General features: G+C 35.4%; 1 protein-coding gene across 2 annotated transcripts in view; it reads right to left on the bottom strand.

The window, feature by feature from the left end:
- LOC149071782 (hemocytin-like) overlaps positions 1-18,889 on the bottom strand; it is a 218,274-nt gene that overhangs the window by 177,950 nt on the left and 21,435 nt on the right. For both annotated transcript variants that reach the window (XM_089247586.1, XM_089247587.1), the window contains exons 3-8: positions 8,599-8,671; positions 6,590-6,711; positions 6,331-6,375; positions 6,168-6,200; positions 5,301-5,339; positions 1,681-1,753 (exon numbers count right to left, since the gene is read on the bottom strand). In XM_089247586.1, the coding sequence (XP_089103712.1) occupies positions 1,681-1,753; positions 5,301-5,339; positions 6,168-6,200; positions 6,331-6,375; positions 6,590-6,711; positions 8,599-8,671 (385 nt within the window). The remainder of the gene's footprint in view (positions 1-1,680; positions 1,754-5,300; positions 5,340-6,167; positions 6,201-6,330; positions 6,376-6,589; positions 6,712-8,598; positions 8,672-18,889) is intronic.

The following is an 18,889-nucleotide window of genomic DNA, read 5'->3' as shown; positions in this document are numbered from 1 at the left end:
TGACAAACGGATCGGAAGATCAGAAGGGAAGGTGGCTCCTTTGACGGGTGGAGGCCAGAAAGTCCTAGTCGTTCTGTTTACCAATTCTTCTAATACCTTCCAGCCTCTAACATTTGACGACCATTGCCAATGATGGAGAGGCCACACTATATACCCATGGAACGTGTTGGGCCAGCCTTGATACTAGTGCGGCCATGGCTTAACAGAAGAAGATCTGAGCCAAGCACGGTACGGTAGATATGAAATGCGTTCATTGGTTTTATGTTAAAAAATGTTGTCTGATGACACGGTGAGTGTCTGTAGACGTAGATCCACCCTTATATGCATAAAAACACAACAAAAATGCATTAAAACACAACAAAAATGCATTAAAACACAACAAAAATGCATTAAAACACAACAAAAATACATAGAAACGCAAATGTGTGTATTACAGCATAATAGTTAATTTATTTGCGTCTTAAAGTGGTATTCACCGACATGGTTTTAAATTATGATCACAATTTTTGGATAGGAGATCGGCAAGGATTTGTTAAAAACCTGAATTAAACCAATCCGTGTTCATCTCCGAATCCAAAAATTGCGACCATGTTGATGAAAACCACCCTTACACGTTACTTTGTTTTGCAATGCGTCGAGGTTGACAATTTTTCTCATGACGTTGTTGTATGGTCCTTACCACTTTTTTCCACCATACAATAACGCTCCTAAAGCACATTTTAACTGTTAATATTGTATGTTTTCATGTTGGGCGCACAATTTCATTGCTGTCCAGTGTCATTATTAGCTATTATTAGTGTTATCAATTAGCAATGATCAGCTTCCGGAAATTACGTGGAAGGATGAAGACTTCACTAGGCAGCCATTACAATTAGACATTATTGTAACTGAAGGGTAAAAGATGTAAAACGCCGTAAATGCAAAAAGGGAAAACGTACAGAAATTTCGAACAAAAAACTATTTTTGCAGCCCGTAGGGACGTTCATATTTGCGACCTCCTTGCTTGCTTTTTTGAACTACGTATTAGAGGACCACCAGGCACGTTTTACATAAACCATAATGCGTTTGAGCAAAGCTGCCCTTGCGGGTCTGCAACAGGCGCTGTCACGCTGGGGCCACAATTTCCGAAATCTGCATTTTCATTCATTCTGGAATTCTGAACTTTCATGGCTTCTGGAAATCTGAATTCTCATTATTCCTTTCATTTATTTCGGATTTTCATCAATTCTAAAAAAAATTATTTCATTCATTCTGAATTTACATAGCTGATGGAGGATTAGGAATAGGCTCTGTCAACTATTTTTCTAATTTTCAAGTCATCAATTCTTAGTTCTCAGACAATTTCTTTCATTAGGACATAATTATAATTACTTAATTTTTATTAATTTACCCACACCACACACATATTGTGCCCATAATTTTAGAATTCCTGTATATACTGTAATATTGTATAAAATTTTGGATGATCGATTCCCTTTTCTCACAGAATACGAGTATATAGAATCGGGCATGGCTACCCGAAATTACGCATTAAGACGCCTTTGGCCCCACTATTATAGTAAGGGTGGCCCTGCATTTGCCAATTCAACGTGAAAAACAGTGTTCGATATTTTTGTTTTCTTTGGCACTTAGTGTTATTGCAAGTTCAATTACATTCAAAATTGGAAAATAAATACTTACTATAGATTCATGGTCATTTCACACTGCACGGACGCGCCGTTCGGAGGGTCAAGTTTAGTACAAATCTGGTCGGCTGTAAAGTTTAGAACGCAAATATATATCAAAGCCTTCAAGAAATGTAACTGAATATGCACATAATCATCTGAACGCATCAAGCATATAACAGTACATAAACACGAGATGAATTTGAATGTTTACTGGAATGAGACGGTTTTTTCTCAGGCCAGTACAGTCCAATTCGTTTCAACGAATACCGTTATAGCGAAAAAAGCTCGTTTTATATATAACGAACACTTTTCTAATCTCCCAGATAAGTTAAAAACCTGGAATTCCTTTATAACGAAATCCATATTCATTGTTTATTTGGTTGCGTTCCCAGCCACATGTAATGCGTCAAAAATTAGTTTCTTCTGCAAATAATTTCATCAAATCTATTCATAGTTTGAATTTTTCTCATCAATTTTTTGGAACAAATATGGCATAGGCCAACAAATTGCCCATGCGCCAAGTTTTATGAGCAAAACGCTCCGCTCATTTGCATAGCCGCGTCGCGCCATCCAAATGAACGGAGCGTTTCCTCGTTTCGATTGGTCCGATCGCCACCGATTGCCGGAATCGGAAACACCAAAAAGTTTTTCCCGTTGGTCGTTCCAAACCTGAAAATTGAAAAAGTAAAATTGCAGGTTTTTAACAAACCAGAAACAACGCGGATTTCCAGAATCGAAAACACGTGTGCACTTTGTGCATACCCCAAGTCTTGATTCGGACTTTACATCATCAGCCTTTCGTCTTAGAGTTATATATGGTCAATTTAAAAAAATTCTCAAAATATTTCTGTCGTAGGCCTATCTGGTCCGTGGATCGAAAAGGATCTGCACTCCTTACTGTAAATGAATTAACGAGCCCTTTTCATATCATGTCGAGGTGCAAACTCGGAAAGGAAAGTCTATTTGTTTCCGCCGGGAATCAATCCACTGTCCTCTTGCAATCTGGGCAAGGGCACTGTACGTATACACTATATGGGAGAGAGACACGACATTGTTTTTCTTATTTCACGCACTGTGATATGCCACGCTGAAGTAAAGATAACAGATCCCCTTACCTTCAGAAAATGCTACCAAGTGGCGGCACTAGCGAGAACTGAAAAAAGTCTCTTTCCTTCATATACAGTCGAATCCCATTATAACGAACTCCAAGAGACTGAAGAAGCACTTCGTTATTTTTGAAAATGAAGGGAAATAAAATGCCCACAGTGTAATAGTTCAGCGAGTAAATTGCCTATGTATTATTATAAGTACGCATGGTTTGTACAAATGTGTGAGTTTTCGGGTATCTCATTTTACTGGTGCCATCACGAATCTGACCGTTATGCTTGCCCTGAACAGAAAGAAAAGTTCACCATCCTTTATGGTAATCCCTTTTTCTAGATATTTTATTAGCAACCCTGAGAATCGCGAAACTGATTTTACTTCCTTAAGTCAACGTTTGTTTTTCACGTTTTGCCCTCCCTCCGGTTTGACAGAGTAAAAAAACATACAGTATAATGTACAATATCCGAAAACCGGTTTGCACTATGCGCACCCTTCCGGGCGATTAAACCACTCCCACTAGATGGATCAAAAACACACGCGTACTATGTACGCATTCTTACAGGACACCATGTATAATGTTTGTGAAAAAATTAATTAAAATGCGCGGTAAAGAAACACTGAATATGCACTTTTAAACTTTACTGAATATGTGTACAAAATAATGTTTTATCTCGAAAAACTATAGGTCATTTCTTAGATTTTAGGAAAGCATTTGATAGTGTCGATCACATAGTTTTGCTCTGTTAATTTCATTCTTGTGATATCAGAGGCAACTGTTTTAACATTCTCCACTCATATCTTACTAACAGAACTCAAAGAGTAAAATATAATGCTCATTTCAGTAATTGTATGAATATTATCTGCGGAGTCCCACAAGGATTCTTTTAGGCCCGTTATTATTCATTATCTTTATTAATGACTTATATAATCTTAAAATAAGTGGTAAAATCATTACATTTGCCGACGATTATGTCATTCTGTACTCTGGAACAGATTATTATCAACCACTTATCAGAACAGCTAACAGTTTATTAATAATAATCTCAAGTTAAACATTTCTAAAAGTAAATTTATTAATTCTCTTTACGTAACATTCTGCCTCTTCAACACAACATAATACTCCATGAACCAAATTGTTTTAATTGTATTTCATGTAACTCTCAACGTCTTGAACAAACAGCCACGATAAAATACCTTGGTATTCATGTTGACCAGAATTTAAAATGGCTTTCCCATATTAACCAATGAAAATTGCGTTTCATGTCATACAAGTTTTGTCCTCTCAAACCTATCGTGAGTAAAACCTTTCTACTAACCTACTACTACTCAATGTTTCATTTTCATTTACTTTATGGTCTATTAGTCTGGGGGAAGCGATTATTTATGTAATGTTACTCCTATTTTGTCTCTAGAAAAAAAAAACTTATTAGGCTTTTGATGTCTGATTATAACACTCCATGAAACGAACTCTTCAATCAATTCCGGATCCTCTTCCTCTGCGTTATTTATATTTTTATAGATCAATAATGATAATCAAAAAGAATCAATTCACTTTAGCCTCAAACACATCCCGCACATCCGCTCGACTTAACTCCACGTATTCGCTACCTTTAGTTCACAAAACTATACTCAAAAAACATTTCACTTTTCTCGTTCCGAAATTTTATGATACCCTTCCCATTGAGATTAAAGAGGCAACTACATTCTCGAGTTTAAAATTCCATCGTTTTCAAATTCCAGACATTGAAATCCACGTTTAGTTTCATCCTTAGACTTTTTCTCTTAAACATAACTTTCATTTTTTCCCTTCTGCTTCATCAACTCAATGTATGAATAAAATAAAAAAAAAGGGGGGGGGGGGAAATTCTGTCAAATGACATATCCAACATTTTGTTCAGAAACATTTAGACAATTGCAAATGCATTGCATTAGCATGGATGTACATTATTGCATTCTGCATATGTTGATTCATGTTCTCATATCCCATAAGCATCACAGCACCTTCAACCCCGTTACATGCTTATTATTTTCACACCAATTGTGTATATCTTGCCACCACCTATTGTTATACTAAATTCAATTACATTTCTCTCTTTCCTTCCTCTAATTTTATTTTGTTTTATATTGTTTATTTTCCACTTACCTTCATAATACATATTTTTACTTTTGTTTCATTAATTATAATTTTTATATTTATTTGTCAAGAGAATTCTAACTTATTGTAGTAATCTCAACATATACAAACATTTTGATTGTAACAACCTGTATGGGACTAATATCTCCTTGGTTGTTTTGTACTTGTATATGAATAGTGTTTTATTTTTTTTGTAAATATTTGAAATAAAAATAATATATATATAAATAATATACATAATAATAAATATTAAATTTAATTAATTTACTAGACTGAGGTTGCGCGGTATAATAAATATATTTGTACAGTATCGCAATTTATATAAATATTGATTTTCATTCAATTAGTTAAATATTTTTTCACAATATAATGCAAATTTCTCTCTAAATACTTACGTGTTCGTAAGCTACCGAAAGAATGGAAATTATCTTGGTCTGAAAAAAAGAAACAGTTCTTTAGATCAATGATTCTTTTTAATGATTTTTTCATTATTTATCTTATGATTAGAATTTATCGTGTGACCAAATACCATATAACACTCATGAAATTTTACTGGAAAAAAATGTCTCTATAATAATAATTGAAGTGGGCATGTTTTGAGCTGCCTCAAGTAGTGTTTTTGAACATGGTCCATGCCAGTCCGTGGGAATTCATACCGATTCACGCGAAGCATTTCCCCAATTCATTTAATCAACACAGGATTAAAATTAATTATAAATATTACAATGTGTCTATATAGAGGTTTTTATTTCTTTCTATAGAAAACCGCCAGCAGATCTGAGAATTATTATTTCTCCTGTTTGTTTATTTTTTGCCGATTTTGTTTATTTTTACTCTTGATTATTTGTTGGTCTCTGCAAATATTTTCTCTCTCCCATATATTTGTTATTTTCCGCACCTCAAATATTTCCTCCCATTCATTTTATTTCTGCCGTTCTTCAATTTCAATTTTAATTTCATTTCCATCCATGAAAAAATTACGGAACATTATAAAACTGATATGAGTATATCAAATAAGAGACTCAAACAGTATAATATAAATTGTACGTGTGCAGTCGAACCTCGAAGCAAAGGGCATATAAATGCCCTGACAAGCCTCCGTGACCGTGGCGAGCTCCGAGGGTTCACAAAAACAATCATGAAAATTAGAAAAATAATTAAAAAAAACAATATCTATAAATAAATGCGATTATAATTAGAAAAAAAGAAATACAAAATATCTAATGGAACATGAACATTTTCCCGATACCCACAACACTTACATTGATTTTGTTGATATGCTTCGTTGGAATCCCCTAGAAAAATAAATGAAGTAAATCACAAATTTGCATTCTAGTGAATTTTATTCTATCTAACTTTCTTGAATAAAAACAGAAACGTAATGTTTGACCATAAAACAAAAAGAAACAAGCCTTAAAACCTTACATGAACTTTGTTGCTGGTACTGACCACCATATTCACCGGATCCGCCTAAATATTGGAGAAAAGAAATTTTTAATTAACATACCAGGTATATATGATTACCTAGTGACTCGAGTGTTGAGAAAAAAATTCCGAATCGGTGACATTAATATAGTAGTACACTCTTATTCATACGACGATTTATTTAGTTTTTCTGAATTTAAGGGGAAAAGACCCACAAATATCACTGACTTTTTACTCATCCTGTATATAAAAAATTTACCTGAGCAGTCCGGGAACATTGTATACGGTATCCACTTTCCATCCTCGGACGAGCAATCGAGCCTGATGGTCGTCGTTGAATCCGGGAAATAGTAGCCATCGTTACAAGTAGCTGTACAAATGCTGCATATGAAATAATGTTTGATCAATTCGCTCCTAAATGTTAGATTTGTCAATCAAATACATAGAACGATACAAAATCACCGATTTCTTCCAGAACAGATGGTAGTACAAATCAGATTATAGTACACGTGAATGCACTGGAGGGATGTGACAGGAAAAAGGGCTTACAAAATCCGCATTTAAAACTTTGTATGAACAATGGCAAAAATGCACTAATTGCACAGATCAGTTACTTCGAACGAAACACCAAATAAACAGGTTCTATCTGCATTCAGTATCCCGAAATAAAATAAGTCTCGGAAATTTTAGAACGTAGTTGTATGTGTGTGAATATCATTCCCAGTGTTATTTCAAGACCTTCACTACATTCCTTTTTTTAGATTAAATTCCATGTTAACATGCTCTTAAAATAAGAGTGAGAGAATCGTGATCGTGGGTTTCTTTGGAAATAAATGCTTGTCTTAACGTGTACTGTATCACCCATCTCATTTTCGCCGTAGAGTTCTGTGACACCCGTGTTTCGTGACTGATACGTCTCCTTCAATCACTTCGTTCCTCCGGTATAAGCGTATTTTACCACAAAATGAGCGTTTATAATTGGTACAAGCGAATTATACCTCTACATACGCGTATGTAAATAAATGTGCGATAGTACCTCAGGAGCTATACGCACTTCTACAGAGGTAGCCTACAAACCTGAGGTCAAACGTACCTCTAAAACAAATACACGTCTATACTTCCTGCAGATACAAACTTATTCTTCCCCAACATACGCATTCACAGCGAATTATACCTGTATATAGTCATAGACGTTATATACTTAAAGGCGACTGTAGTTCCGGAGATATACAAGCATATCTCTACATACGTCTCTACATTTCTTGAGATACAAGCGTACTTTTAAATACACGCCTATATCTTCTTCGGTACGTGAGTGTTTTTAAAGCATTTTCAGTACAAGCGTTTATACTACTTCCATCGGAATAAGCGAATTATACCTCTACATGCGCGTCTATCCTTCTTGAATTACAGATATGCCTCTACATGCGCGTCTATCCTTCTTGAATTACAGATATGCCTCTACATATGCGTATTCCGGCGATACGAGCATATTTTACTCCAACACACACCGATATACTTCTTGAGATACAAGCGTATCTCTACATACGCGTTAATACATCTTCCGGTACCAGCGAATTATACCTCTACAAACGTGTCTATATATCTTGAGGTACAAGGGTACTTCCACATAACCAAATAAGGGCACAATACCGCTACATACGCATCTATACCTTGAAATATCAAGTCTATATCTGCAACGACTACTGGGAAGTAGTCGTTGCAGGTGAATAACCGTCATTCCCGTTTCTTTTGAAACTTAGAAAACTTACAATGTGACGTGTTTCGTGACACTACAGTATAGTCGATCTGATACCCAAAATTTCAAGATTAATTCAAGGTCTACAGTTGAACTTTTTCCTAAGCAATACTGCTTCTGTATAAACCCCACCGACCTCTAATTGCACCGTATTGTTACTGAGATAAAAACGTTCAACGTGTGGCCCGTTTCCTGGACATTGCGGACCATCCGATCTGGTAACCAAATCAAAAACGTATCCAAAAAGTATTAAAAAATTAAGCTTAGCTCGGGGATTCTTAAACTGGAGTTCACAGTCCTCCTTGGGGGTTCTTGGATAGATTTCAGGGGGATATGTGACATTAGATAAGAAAACCTATTGTTTTTACATTAGTATACGCTGGAAATTCATTTTGTTGGCACATGATGTTGGAGGCTTTTACATCACCGTCCGGAGAAGTCCGCGGAACACAAAAAGTTAAGGACCCCTGGTTTAGCTAAAACTGAGAAATCTGAGACTAATTACTTACAAATGATCGTTCACCATCTGGCACTGCATGATAGCGTTCTTCGGTGCAGTTGGTCTGTCGCAATACGTTGGCACTGGAATAAAGTATCAAGGAATAATAATTTGCGAGATAATTTTAATAAAAGCTATGGTGATGATTAACATTAATTAATACGTGTGATTGTAAAATAAGTTGACATATTCAGAGCACTAATATCAACACATGATATTTAAAGGATGTGCCTGATAGTTTTTTTGCATTATAAAACAGTTTTAAAATCAACCAACAGAGGACGAGTTTTATTGTGTGCTTTCCTGTTCACATTTAACCTGGAGAAACTGGAAAAACCGCGCGACACCCATTCCCTGTCGCAAGAAGCAAAAATTAACATTACAACAACATAAATAAAACATTTAATCTGACACAGCTTATTTTCTGTTGAAAGTTTCTACTAATTGTCCTCAAACAGTTTCTGTAAAGCGAGTCGCCCTTATCAGACGCGGGACCCGGTGCGAAAATAATTTCGGGGCTTCCGACCCCCGATTTTATCTTTGAATGTCGCGATTCCCCTTCCCCACAAAAGATTCATGTATTACCACAACATATGCAGGAATGCTGAAAAATATCTATTCACAATGAAAATTCAAAATTTACCAAAGAAAAAAAAAATCACAAAATTGAGATAAAATTTTATAATTGATAAGAGAAAAAATCCCATAATCAATGAAAGTTCAGAACTAATGAGAAAGAAAAATTCCAGAGCTGATGAAACTGCAGAATTAATGAGAGGAAAAATCCCAGAATCGACGGAAATTTAGATTTAATGAAAGAAAATATCTCAGAATTGATGAAAATTCAGAATTAATGAGAGAAAAAAATTCCAGAAATGATGACACACCATAGAATTAATGAGAGGAAAAATTCCAGAATTGAAAATATCTTTGATATATGCATATTTTTTCCGTTTCTATTACGATAACTATGACCCCCTCCTCCCCGAACAATAGGGCCCGGTGTGACTGTCATATCCCCCTAAGGGCGGCTCTCCTGTAAAGAGGAATCAGTCATGGTCGTTTTAAAGTATATGCAACATATACACAGGTCGGAAAGATGCTCATATCAAAGAAACAATATTGTCGGCAACTGTCTCTATAATCAAACCTTCTTCGAATGTGTTTGAACATTGCACACCGGAGTGCAAAAAACACTATGAAATGTGGGAAAAACTTGTTTCTATTGTTTCGGCTCGACTCTGTATATTGTTATCAGTTTGCTAGAATTTCGATATCCATGACACATAAAAAAAAAACCCCAAAAAACTAATTAAATAATCCAAAACAAAACTGGTTCACCAAATTAAATTAATTCCAAAATTTCATTGGCCGTAAAACATAATCAGGACTTCATAAATCAAATACGCAACAACAAAAAAATTTCTCAAATATATTCACAAAAAGATTCTCGTTCTGAAGAACATTCAAAAGAAAATTGCGAAGGAAATTTTATGACTTGTAGAAATTCAAGAGAAAAAAAAGGGAAATGACGATAAAGAGTCGGAAAAAGCCGCGTATGTGTGTGTGTGTAAATATCCACCAAGACTAGAAAAAAGGACTTTTTCCGGGAGAAAAAAGAAGTCGAAAAAGGACCTGGAACATCGTCCATCTAGAGATGAGTTAAAAGTGTGCGCGAGGCAATTTGTAAAACTGTCGTCGTGCTAAAAAATTCCTTTTTTTTTCCTCCTACCGTTTTATTATGAGGGATTCCCGTTACTTTTCCGGAAGAAAACCGTAACAAAAGCGGAGTGAAATAAAATAAAAAAAATAGGAGAAAGAGAAGAACCTTTCGAAAGGCCTTACGAGTGAAAATGTCTCAATAAATCCCGTTCCCGAACTTTTATGTGCTCTGCTTAACGGTATTATTATCCTACCTTTCCCTTCTCCTTTCACTCGACAAAGTGCTGGTGGATCCCCGATCCCGAGACACACACACACACTCTCTATCTCTCCATAGAATCCGACATCCATTTTCTGAGATTTTATCAGCGTTTAGTACGATCTCGGAAGATTATGATTGGTTCAGGCCTTGCGTGTCTGTGTTCGAGGTTCGTGTTATTTTTTTGGTCTGTGGCAGAGTTGGCAAACTTCTTTACTGTTCGAGGTCCAACGTAACGGTCAGTTACAGCGTCGCGAACCAGCGTTAGTTAGTCAGTTAACCAGCGTCCACATTATGGGTGTCATTCTGTCGTATAAGCCGCAACAGTAAAATGAGACCAGTAAAACTCCCACGCATATTTGTATACGCCACGATTGATATGGTGAAAACACGGGCAGTTTAGTCGCTAAACTCTTTTTAACCTGGGCTTTGTATATTCCCTTTCATCTTCATACGAACATTCATTGTTTATCTAGTTGTGTTCCCAGCCAGATGTAATGCATGGAAAATGAGTGTATTCTGCAAATTACTCCATCCACAGTCCATCCACAGTTTGAATTTTACAAATGAAACATTTAGTGGTCACGGTGACGGACCATAACAGAAATCTGCGACGTACGCACATAACAATTAGTGCTACTGCAGGACAATGAGAGTTTTTGAGAAAAATGTAGAACATTTTAGCAGGGCCGCAACAAGTGGAGAGCAGTGGGTCTGGTGCCGCTGGACTATGTGCTGGCTGTGCCAATTTTATCCTTTAACCTCTTCTTCAACATTACAAAGGAGCGTCAAAATGCCTGCTTGACTCGGTCAACCAAGCATCTAGTTGTGGCTCTGTATGCATCTGACATTCATAAATTTAACAGTTTGAAATAATGTCGCAGCAAAATCTTGAGTGCAGTGTATTTTTACCGCTGCTATGGTGGTCGAGTGGTCATAGTTACGGACTCGCATCGTGAGGTCCCGGGTTCAAATCCCACTGACGCCACAGTGGTGGTCGGCTGAAGTTGGTTTTCTGCAGTTCCCAAATTCGAGGCACGAATGTGAGCTGGTTAAAAAGTCTCGCAACAAGCCTACACAACAAATATCAAACACAATAGATACGGACTCAGACTGTTAGGTAGACACGCACACTTACTCTTCCGGCACAACTCACTAGGTAGTGAATTGCCCATGGTGATAGACCAGAGTTGTGCCAGAACCTCCTAGAGATAGAAGGCCTCCGCACGGGCTGCCATAAATGTCATTCAGACTACCTAGCACGTTTGCCACATTTTGAAACACAGCATCCTATTTCGTTTCTTCTTATTTTGGAGCAGAATTCTTCCTGATTGACTCACAAATACTGCATAGTGATATATTTGGGGGGGAAAAAAACCTGATGATTTAGTATCATTATTTCCAGAAGATAACGCTATGGAGATTGAACGATTGGGTGAATGAACGTTCCATAGCTTTCAAATGTAGTCTGGTCAGAGAGCACAGAAGCTTCAAAGCCTCTACACTCAGCTTGCTTTTGTGCGCACTAATTTTTATTTTAATCATTTATTTATCATATTGAAGGTATTCAAAAGTGATAAACTTATCCTGCAACTACTGAACGAATGCGGAACTAACACCAAGATTTTTAAGTTGTTCAAAAATATCTCACCATTCACAAATAGACGTTTGTCAACATAAAAAAGAAAACAAATCTTCCCCTCTTTTTTTTTGTACAATTTCTCGTGCATGGCAAAAAATTATACGAAAAGTATTCAAGAAATCCTGAATAATGCTACTTCCGAAAATTTAATTTTGAGAAAAAACAGATAAAATACTTTTTTTTCTAATATGTATATATTTATTTAAAAAGTTCCTAGACACTCTCTTCAAATCTAATATTCATGCAAATTTAAAGACTAAAGATGAATCAAACTTGGACGTTTCACCGATTACAATATGCAAATTTCTTTAGCCTTTGCGTCATGACGGGAAACTTCCCAGAAAACTTGCATTACTTACATTGGGATGGTTAAAACTGTTTGTATCATAAAATATGGCATAAGATAATTCGTTCATACTTTAAGAAAGAATTTTTATACATGTAATACATTGCTTTGTTTTGTACACTTTTTCATCTCCCCATACTATATACAGGTATTCCTCGAGTAATTATCGATTATTCGAGATGTTTTGGATGCTCCTTCGTAGCGCACCATAAGTTTGTGATTCCATATTTGAACCATATTATTCCCTTGAACCATAATTTCAGATTTTATGTTATTTTCAGTAGTCAATGCGAGGACTACACAATCCAGCGGCAACCTAGCAGTTACAAATTACTTGGACTGGGTCGGCGTTCAGTTAGTTAGTCAGTACCAGGAAATGCCGATCTAGACTGATTGGATGGCTCCATTAAAAGTTATTTAACCCTTTATTTGGCAGTTTGGCAATGTTATTCTCAAGCAACAAGAGTTTCTTATGGATGATGATTATTTTTGCTCTGCCAAGATGCATGAAATCAATAGGCTATCTTGGCATTATGCCTAGTGCACTTAGGAAAATGTGTCGTTTTCTCCACCGGGAATTGGATCCAGGACGGTGGAGACAACGACACTTTTTTTCCAAGCTCACCTCGACATAATATTCAGTTATCCTATTGATTTTATGTATCTCGGCCGAGCAAAAATCATCATCATCATCTATATCTACTGCCTCCACATGGAGGCCATCAGCTGGCGTTGAAAGAGGCTGCAAGGTCTCTACTCAGCAAGTCACGTTTTAAGGAAAAATGATCGTCTCTCTCTGTGGTATAATGGTCAGTGCAATTGCCCGGTATGCAAGAGGTCCAAATAAAGGCATTGTATATTTTGAGCTTGTTTTTCTTTCGGTATTGATGCTTCGAAGAAACTCCTAAACATTCGATTTGTACTTGTGAGCTGTTCGTGAAATTTCTATAATTACCAGCGGAATGCCTCAAACGTATACACGTATCCTTTTTCTTAATAAGCTAAGCAAGAACGATTTTTAACCCTTGCATTTTGGAGGGAAATACTTCGTCTGACGGAGAAATATTGCTGTGCATTCTTCAACAATGGTAGAAAAGCAGGTTGTGAAAACAATAAACATATATATTAGACTTTTATATAATTCAAATCTACATAAATCATAAATACAATGTGCTCCCCTGAAGTTCAACATCTCATTTTTTTAAATATTAACAATGATTTCTTTTGTTATGTACAGTAGAGCATCGATTATCCGAAACAATTGATCAGGGGGTGTTCGGATAACTGATCATTCGCTGAAAAATATTGTATCAATGTCATAGGAGCAATATGAAACAACGAAACAGTGAACGGCGATATTAAACACAAAACTGCATATATTTTGTATCACGTGGTCTTACAAATAACACAGAGAACTGACTAGCCTAGTTTGACAAGTTCAAAATGGATATTTTAAGTAGGCTTACAGTTTTTTTAGGAAATGAAGTCCAAACTTTTCTTTTGCTTCACTAAAAGCACTAGCGGCCACTAGCGAAACTTCTACATCGCGCAAATTTGAATTTGAAGACTGGAACGCTTTCAGTTAACCGATATTTGGTTTGATCGGTATTCAGATAATCGATGTTCTACTGTAATAGCATTCAGGGCCCCTCATTTGCTTGATTTCACCCCTCGAAACTTTTCTCCTCTGGATATTTCAGTGATTGCCAATCAAACCATTAAGTTACTAATAAAGTAATTTGGAACAGTGAATACATCAATCAATTATTGCTATTTCTTTACATTGAAAATATTGTGTAATCAGAGCGGAAAGATGACGTTTCTGTGATTCTTCATTCTGTAAGGACTCTGGATAGACAAGATCAGAATTCTCTGAGATTTGATCTTGTATACTCCTTCTGATAATCAATATTCTCCTGGAAATACAAAACTCGCAAAAATCCTAATGTACGCAGAATTTTATGGATCAAAATCATTTATCCGAAGGTGATACCACTCACCGCTATTAATGCGAAGGTTTCAGCAACTGGCTGATGCGAAGATGCATTCAAGAAAGAAAATTCCCTGCCTTTGCGGAGAAACGAACTCGCATCCTCTAACATTCCGGGTGAGCATGCTAGACCACTACGCTGCAAAGGCAACAAGTCTTTGAAAAGAAGATTTTTGTAAGAAAACTCAACTGCCCCTGCGGGGAATCGAACCCACGTCCTGTGAACGCCCACGAAAGTGAAACATTTTCTATCATGCATATTTGATAGAAAAAAAATCACCTTCGTCATCAATATATTGCCCTAGGACACACGTGTTTCTTAATCCTGAAAGGGCCAGGAATGTCTTCAAATTTTGAATCAATTTATTCGGAATTGGTACTGAATTTTGTCTGTTATTTATAAAGATGATATCTAATTAAATGAATGAATGAAAGCCCACACACAAACTAACTTTCTTTTGTTAAAAAAATATTCTGCTGTAATTTTTCATAATTAGCCAATGCAATTAGCGCATTATATTTTTTAACCTTTTTTTTTATCAGAAGATAAATTTATTTCTTTATTTTATTTATTTATACAATATTGATGGCCCACGGCCTATACAAGAGGACGCGGTAGATTACACATATGCTTCAACTATGGTATTGGGGAAAGAAGCTGAATTTAAAACAATCTGTAGAGGCAAAAATAGGTTTTAATTTTTTGGGCTGGTAAAGTCTATTCGAAATATAGGAAGGCATAGACAAAATACCGGACGTATCGAAATTTAAAAGAAATTTAGAAAGTAATAGGTAGTAAAGAAAATATCCGGAAAATACCAGAAAATGTCTTAAAACCGAAAAAAATTACAAGTGAAAAAATTCAGGAAAATGCAAATGCCATCAACATCAAAGCCCTGGTAATCACAGTGGTACAGTTGAGTTTTGATTTCAAGTATTCATGAAAAGATGTTTTGAAAAATTTACGCATACGTGAAAAGACAATTTTATGATTTGAGGCATCAGTGAAAAGACAATTTGATGATTTCAGGCATCAGCGAAAAGACAATTTGATGATTTGAGGCATCAGTGAAAAGACAATTTGATGATTTGAGGCATCAGTGAAAAGACAATTTGATGATTTCAGGCATCAGTGAAAAGACAATTTGATGATTTGAGGCATCAGTGAAAAGACAATTTGATGATTTCAGGCATCAGCGAAAAGACAATTTGATGATTTGAGGCATCAGTGAAAAGACAATTTGATGATTTGAGGCATCAGTGAAAAGACAATTTGATGATTTCAGGCATCAGTGAAAAGACAATTTGATGATTTGAGGCATCAGTGAAAAGACAATTTGATGATTTCAGGCATCAGTGAAAAGACAATTTGATGATTTGAGGCATCAGTGAAAAGACAATTTGATGATTTCAGGCATCAGTGAAAAGACATTTTGATGACGTTACGCACGGTGAAACTTTTCAGGATTCTACTCACATGTGAAAATAGATGTTTTTAGGATTTTGCGCATCAGCCAAAAAACGTTTTGAGAATTTTGCGTCGGTAAAAAGATATTGATGATTTTACGCATCAGTGATAAGTGAGTTTTCAGGATTTTAAGCTTCAGTGAAAAGAGAGGTCTTGAAGATTTCATGTCAGTGGCATTGACATGAAATTGACAATGTCAAAGACATTTATGTGGTTTTACGTCAGTGAAAAGACATTGATGGTTTTACGTCAGCGAAAAATCGTTGATGAGTTTACGCATCAGTGGAAAGAGGGGATTGGGGGGGGGGGATTTTATGCATGAGTGAAAAGGCATATCGATGAGCTTACGCATCAGTGAAAAGGCATATAGATGAGCTTACGCATCAGTGGAAAAAAATGTTTTGAAGATTTTACGCATCAGTGAAAAAAAAATGTTTTGAGGATTTTACGCATCAGTGAAAAAAAAAGTTTTGAGGATTTTACGCATCAGTGAAAAAAAAAGTTTTGAGGATTTTACGCATCAGTGAAAAAAAAAGTTTTGAGGATTTTACGCATCAGTGAAAAAAAAAGTTTTGAGGATTTTACGCATCAGTGAAAAAAAAAGTTTTGAGGATTTTACGCATCAGAGTGAAAAAAAGAAGTTTTAACAATGTTTTAAGTATTTTACGTCAGCGAAAAGACAATGATGATTTTACTCATTAGTGAGAAGACGTTTTGAAGAGTTTGGCATCCTTAAAAAGAGTTTTGATGAGTTTACGTATCAAGACGTAAAGAAGGAAAGAGACGTTTTTAGGATTTCAAGTTGAAAGACAATGATGATTTTATGCATTAGTGAAGAGACACTTTGATGAGTTTAAGTATCAGTGAAAAGACATGGATAAGTGAAAGACTTTATGTATCGGTGAAAGACTTTATGTATCAGTGAAAAGAGACATTTTGAAGATTTTATTGCATCAGTGAAAAAAAGTTTTGAGGATTTTACATTAGCGAAAAGACATTGATGATTTCACATATCAATGAAAAGACGTTTTGAGGATTTCACGCATTAGTGAAGAGACCTTTTCAGGATTTTGCATTAGTGGAAAAACATTGAGGATTTTGCATTAGTGGAAAAACGTTGAGGATTTTGTATTAGTGAAAAAACATTGAGGATTTTACGTCAGTGAAAAGTCATCGTGTATTTTACGCATCAATGAAAGGACGTTGTAATTATTTAACACAGTCACATAAAATTTTCAGTAGCAATAATATCAGGAACTCCCCTCATAAGGTTCTTAATGTCTAAAAGTATTTTAATTCGATTCTGATCGGTAAATAAAATACTCTTTTTCTTAAATTTTATAATTTGTTTCACGTGTGAAAACAGTTGTGACTTGATTGACTTGTGTAAGAAATAAGAGGAGAAAAAAAAAAACTTCTAAATCAACTTTATTGTATTTGTTTTTGTGACTGAATCGGACATATTGAGTTCCGATTGGTAGGAAATTGCATCAAATACTGAACAAAAAGAAAAAAAGGAAACTTCACCAAGGGATGCCGTCATTCATTTATCTTTTATTCTTTCCGTTTAAAAATCGACTTCACTGTAATGCCTTCTATAAAAGTAATCAAGATAGAGTTTGGGAAGAAGATTAAGTAAATAACAAGAATTCGAGACAATTCCGAAAGACAGTTCGCTATTGGACACCAAATGGAACTCTTGAGCAAATAAAAAACACACGAGAAAATACTTTACACCGACTCTAAATAAAAATCGTCCTCCAGGTGTTCTAGAAATATTTACAGTTACTCCTAAAGTAATTAAACGATTGACAATAACTTTTTCAGAATATCCTAAACCAAATATTTACTGTTAAATATTAAATCGGTTGGTTTAAAGAATATTCAATTTTTCGATATAAAAAAGTACTAGAGAAAAGTATGTATCAACCAGATTTTTCCAATATATACCAAAGTACATAGAGTATATGTTTTTTTGGAGAATATTTTCTACAAAGTTTCGAGTCTTCATCGCGAGTTGTTTCGTCGATGCCATGTCTCTTTTCTATGTTCCTATTCTATTTTTTTTTAATATTTTGCTGCCGTATTCGGTTGACAGCAAAATCGATGGCGTAGATGCGGAAAATAAAATGTTTTACTTCGAGCTTTAAATTTCCCTGGAGTGGTTGTAGTTCTCTCTCTCTCTCTCTCTCTCTACCTTTCTCTAGAGCGAATCTCTATCTTTGGAACACCTCTCGTTCGCCTCCATCCCGAAATCCTGGACAGATTCATCGTGTCCGGTTTTTATTTTGGACAAATATATATAACATCTCGTAAAGAAAAGAACTACAACAGGTCAATGGATGTCTTTTCATCCCTTCCTTTTTTTTTCTCACTTTATGAGCTGGAATTGAAGGAAATGGGAACGTTTTTTTTGAAAGAATTGGTATTAAAAGTAGTTTTAAAATGTTTTAAGTTTCTATTCTAATAGAATAGCTTATTGATGTTTTTGATTTACGATGTAAATTGATTGTGCAATTTATTATTCAATTGCTGTTTCAATTCTAAGGACATTTTGGAAGAAACTATATATTTTTTTGTTTTTATGAAAAACCCCTATTATTTGTAAGGGCTTTTTCCCAAACAGGCTTTGTTTGGTTTATATGACACTTGGAATGAAAGTTACGTTCACTTTGGTGTTGCGTATTTGCAAAAAAGTAAACAGTGAATGGAAACTAAACGCGTTTCACGAAGAATGATATTTTTGACATTTTGATTTAGTTTGATACATGATTTTTCAAAGTCTATTCAGTGTATCATTACGAAATTTCAGTAGGATGTTTTGCTATGCATTTTTAAGGTTATGAATCAAAATCTAAGGTCTGTCATGTGTACGTATCTAATTAGTGTTTTATACACGATATGTAGAAGAAAATTCACGCATGCATTAATTGA

This window comes from Pholcus phalangioides, unplaced genomic scaffold, assembly GCF_987345545.1.
Source record: "Pholcus phalangioides strain wild (caught in Gottingen) unplaced genomic scaffold, Ppha-v1.0 ptg000018l_1, whole genome shotgun sequence".
Classification (NCBI taxonomy): domain Eukaryota; kingdom Metazoa; phylum Arthropoda; class Arachnida; order Araneae; family Pholcidae; genus Pholcus; species Pholcus phalangioides.
Note: the sequence above shows the minus strand (reverse complement) of the source record. Positions and strands in the feature narration are given on the sequence as shown.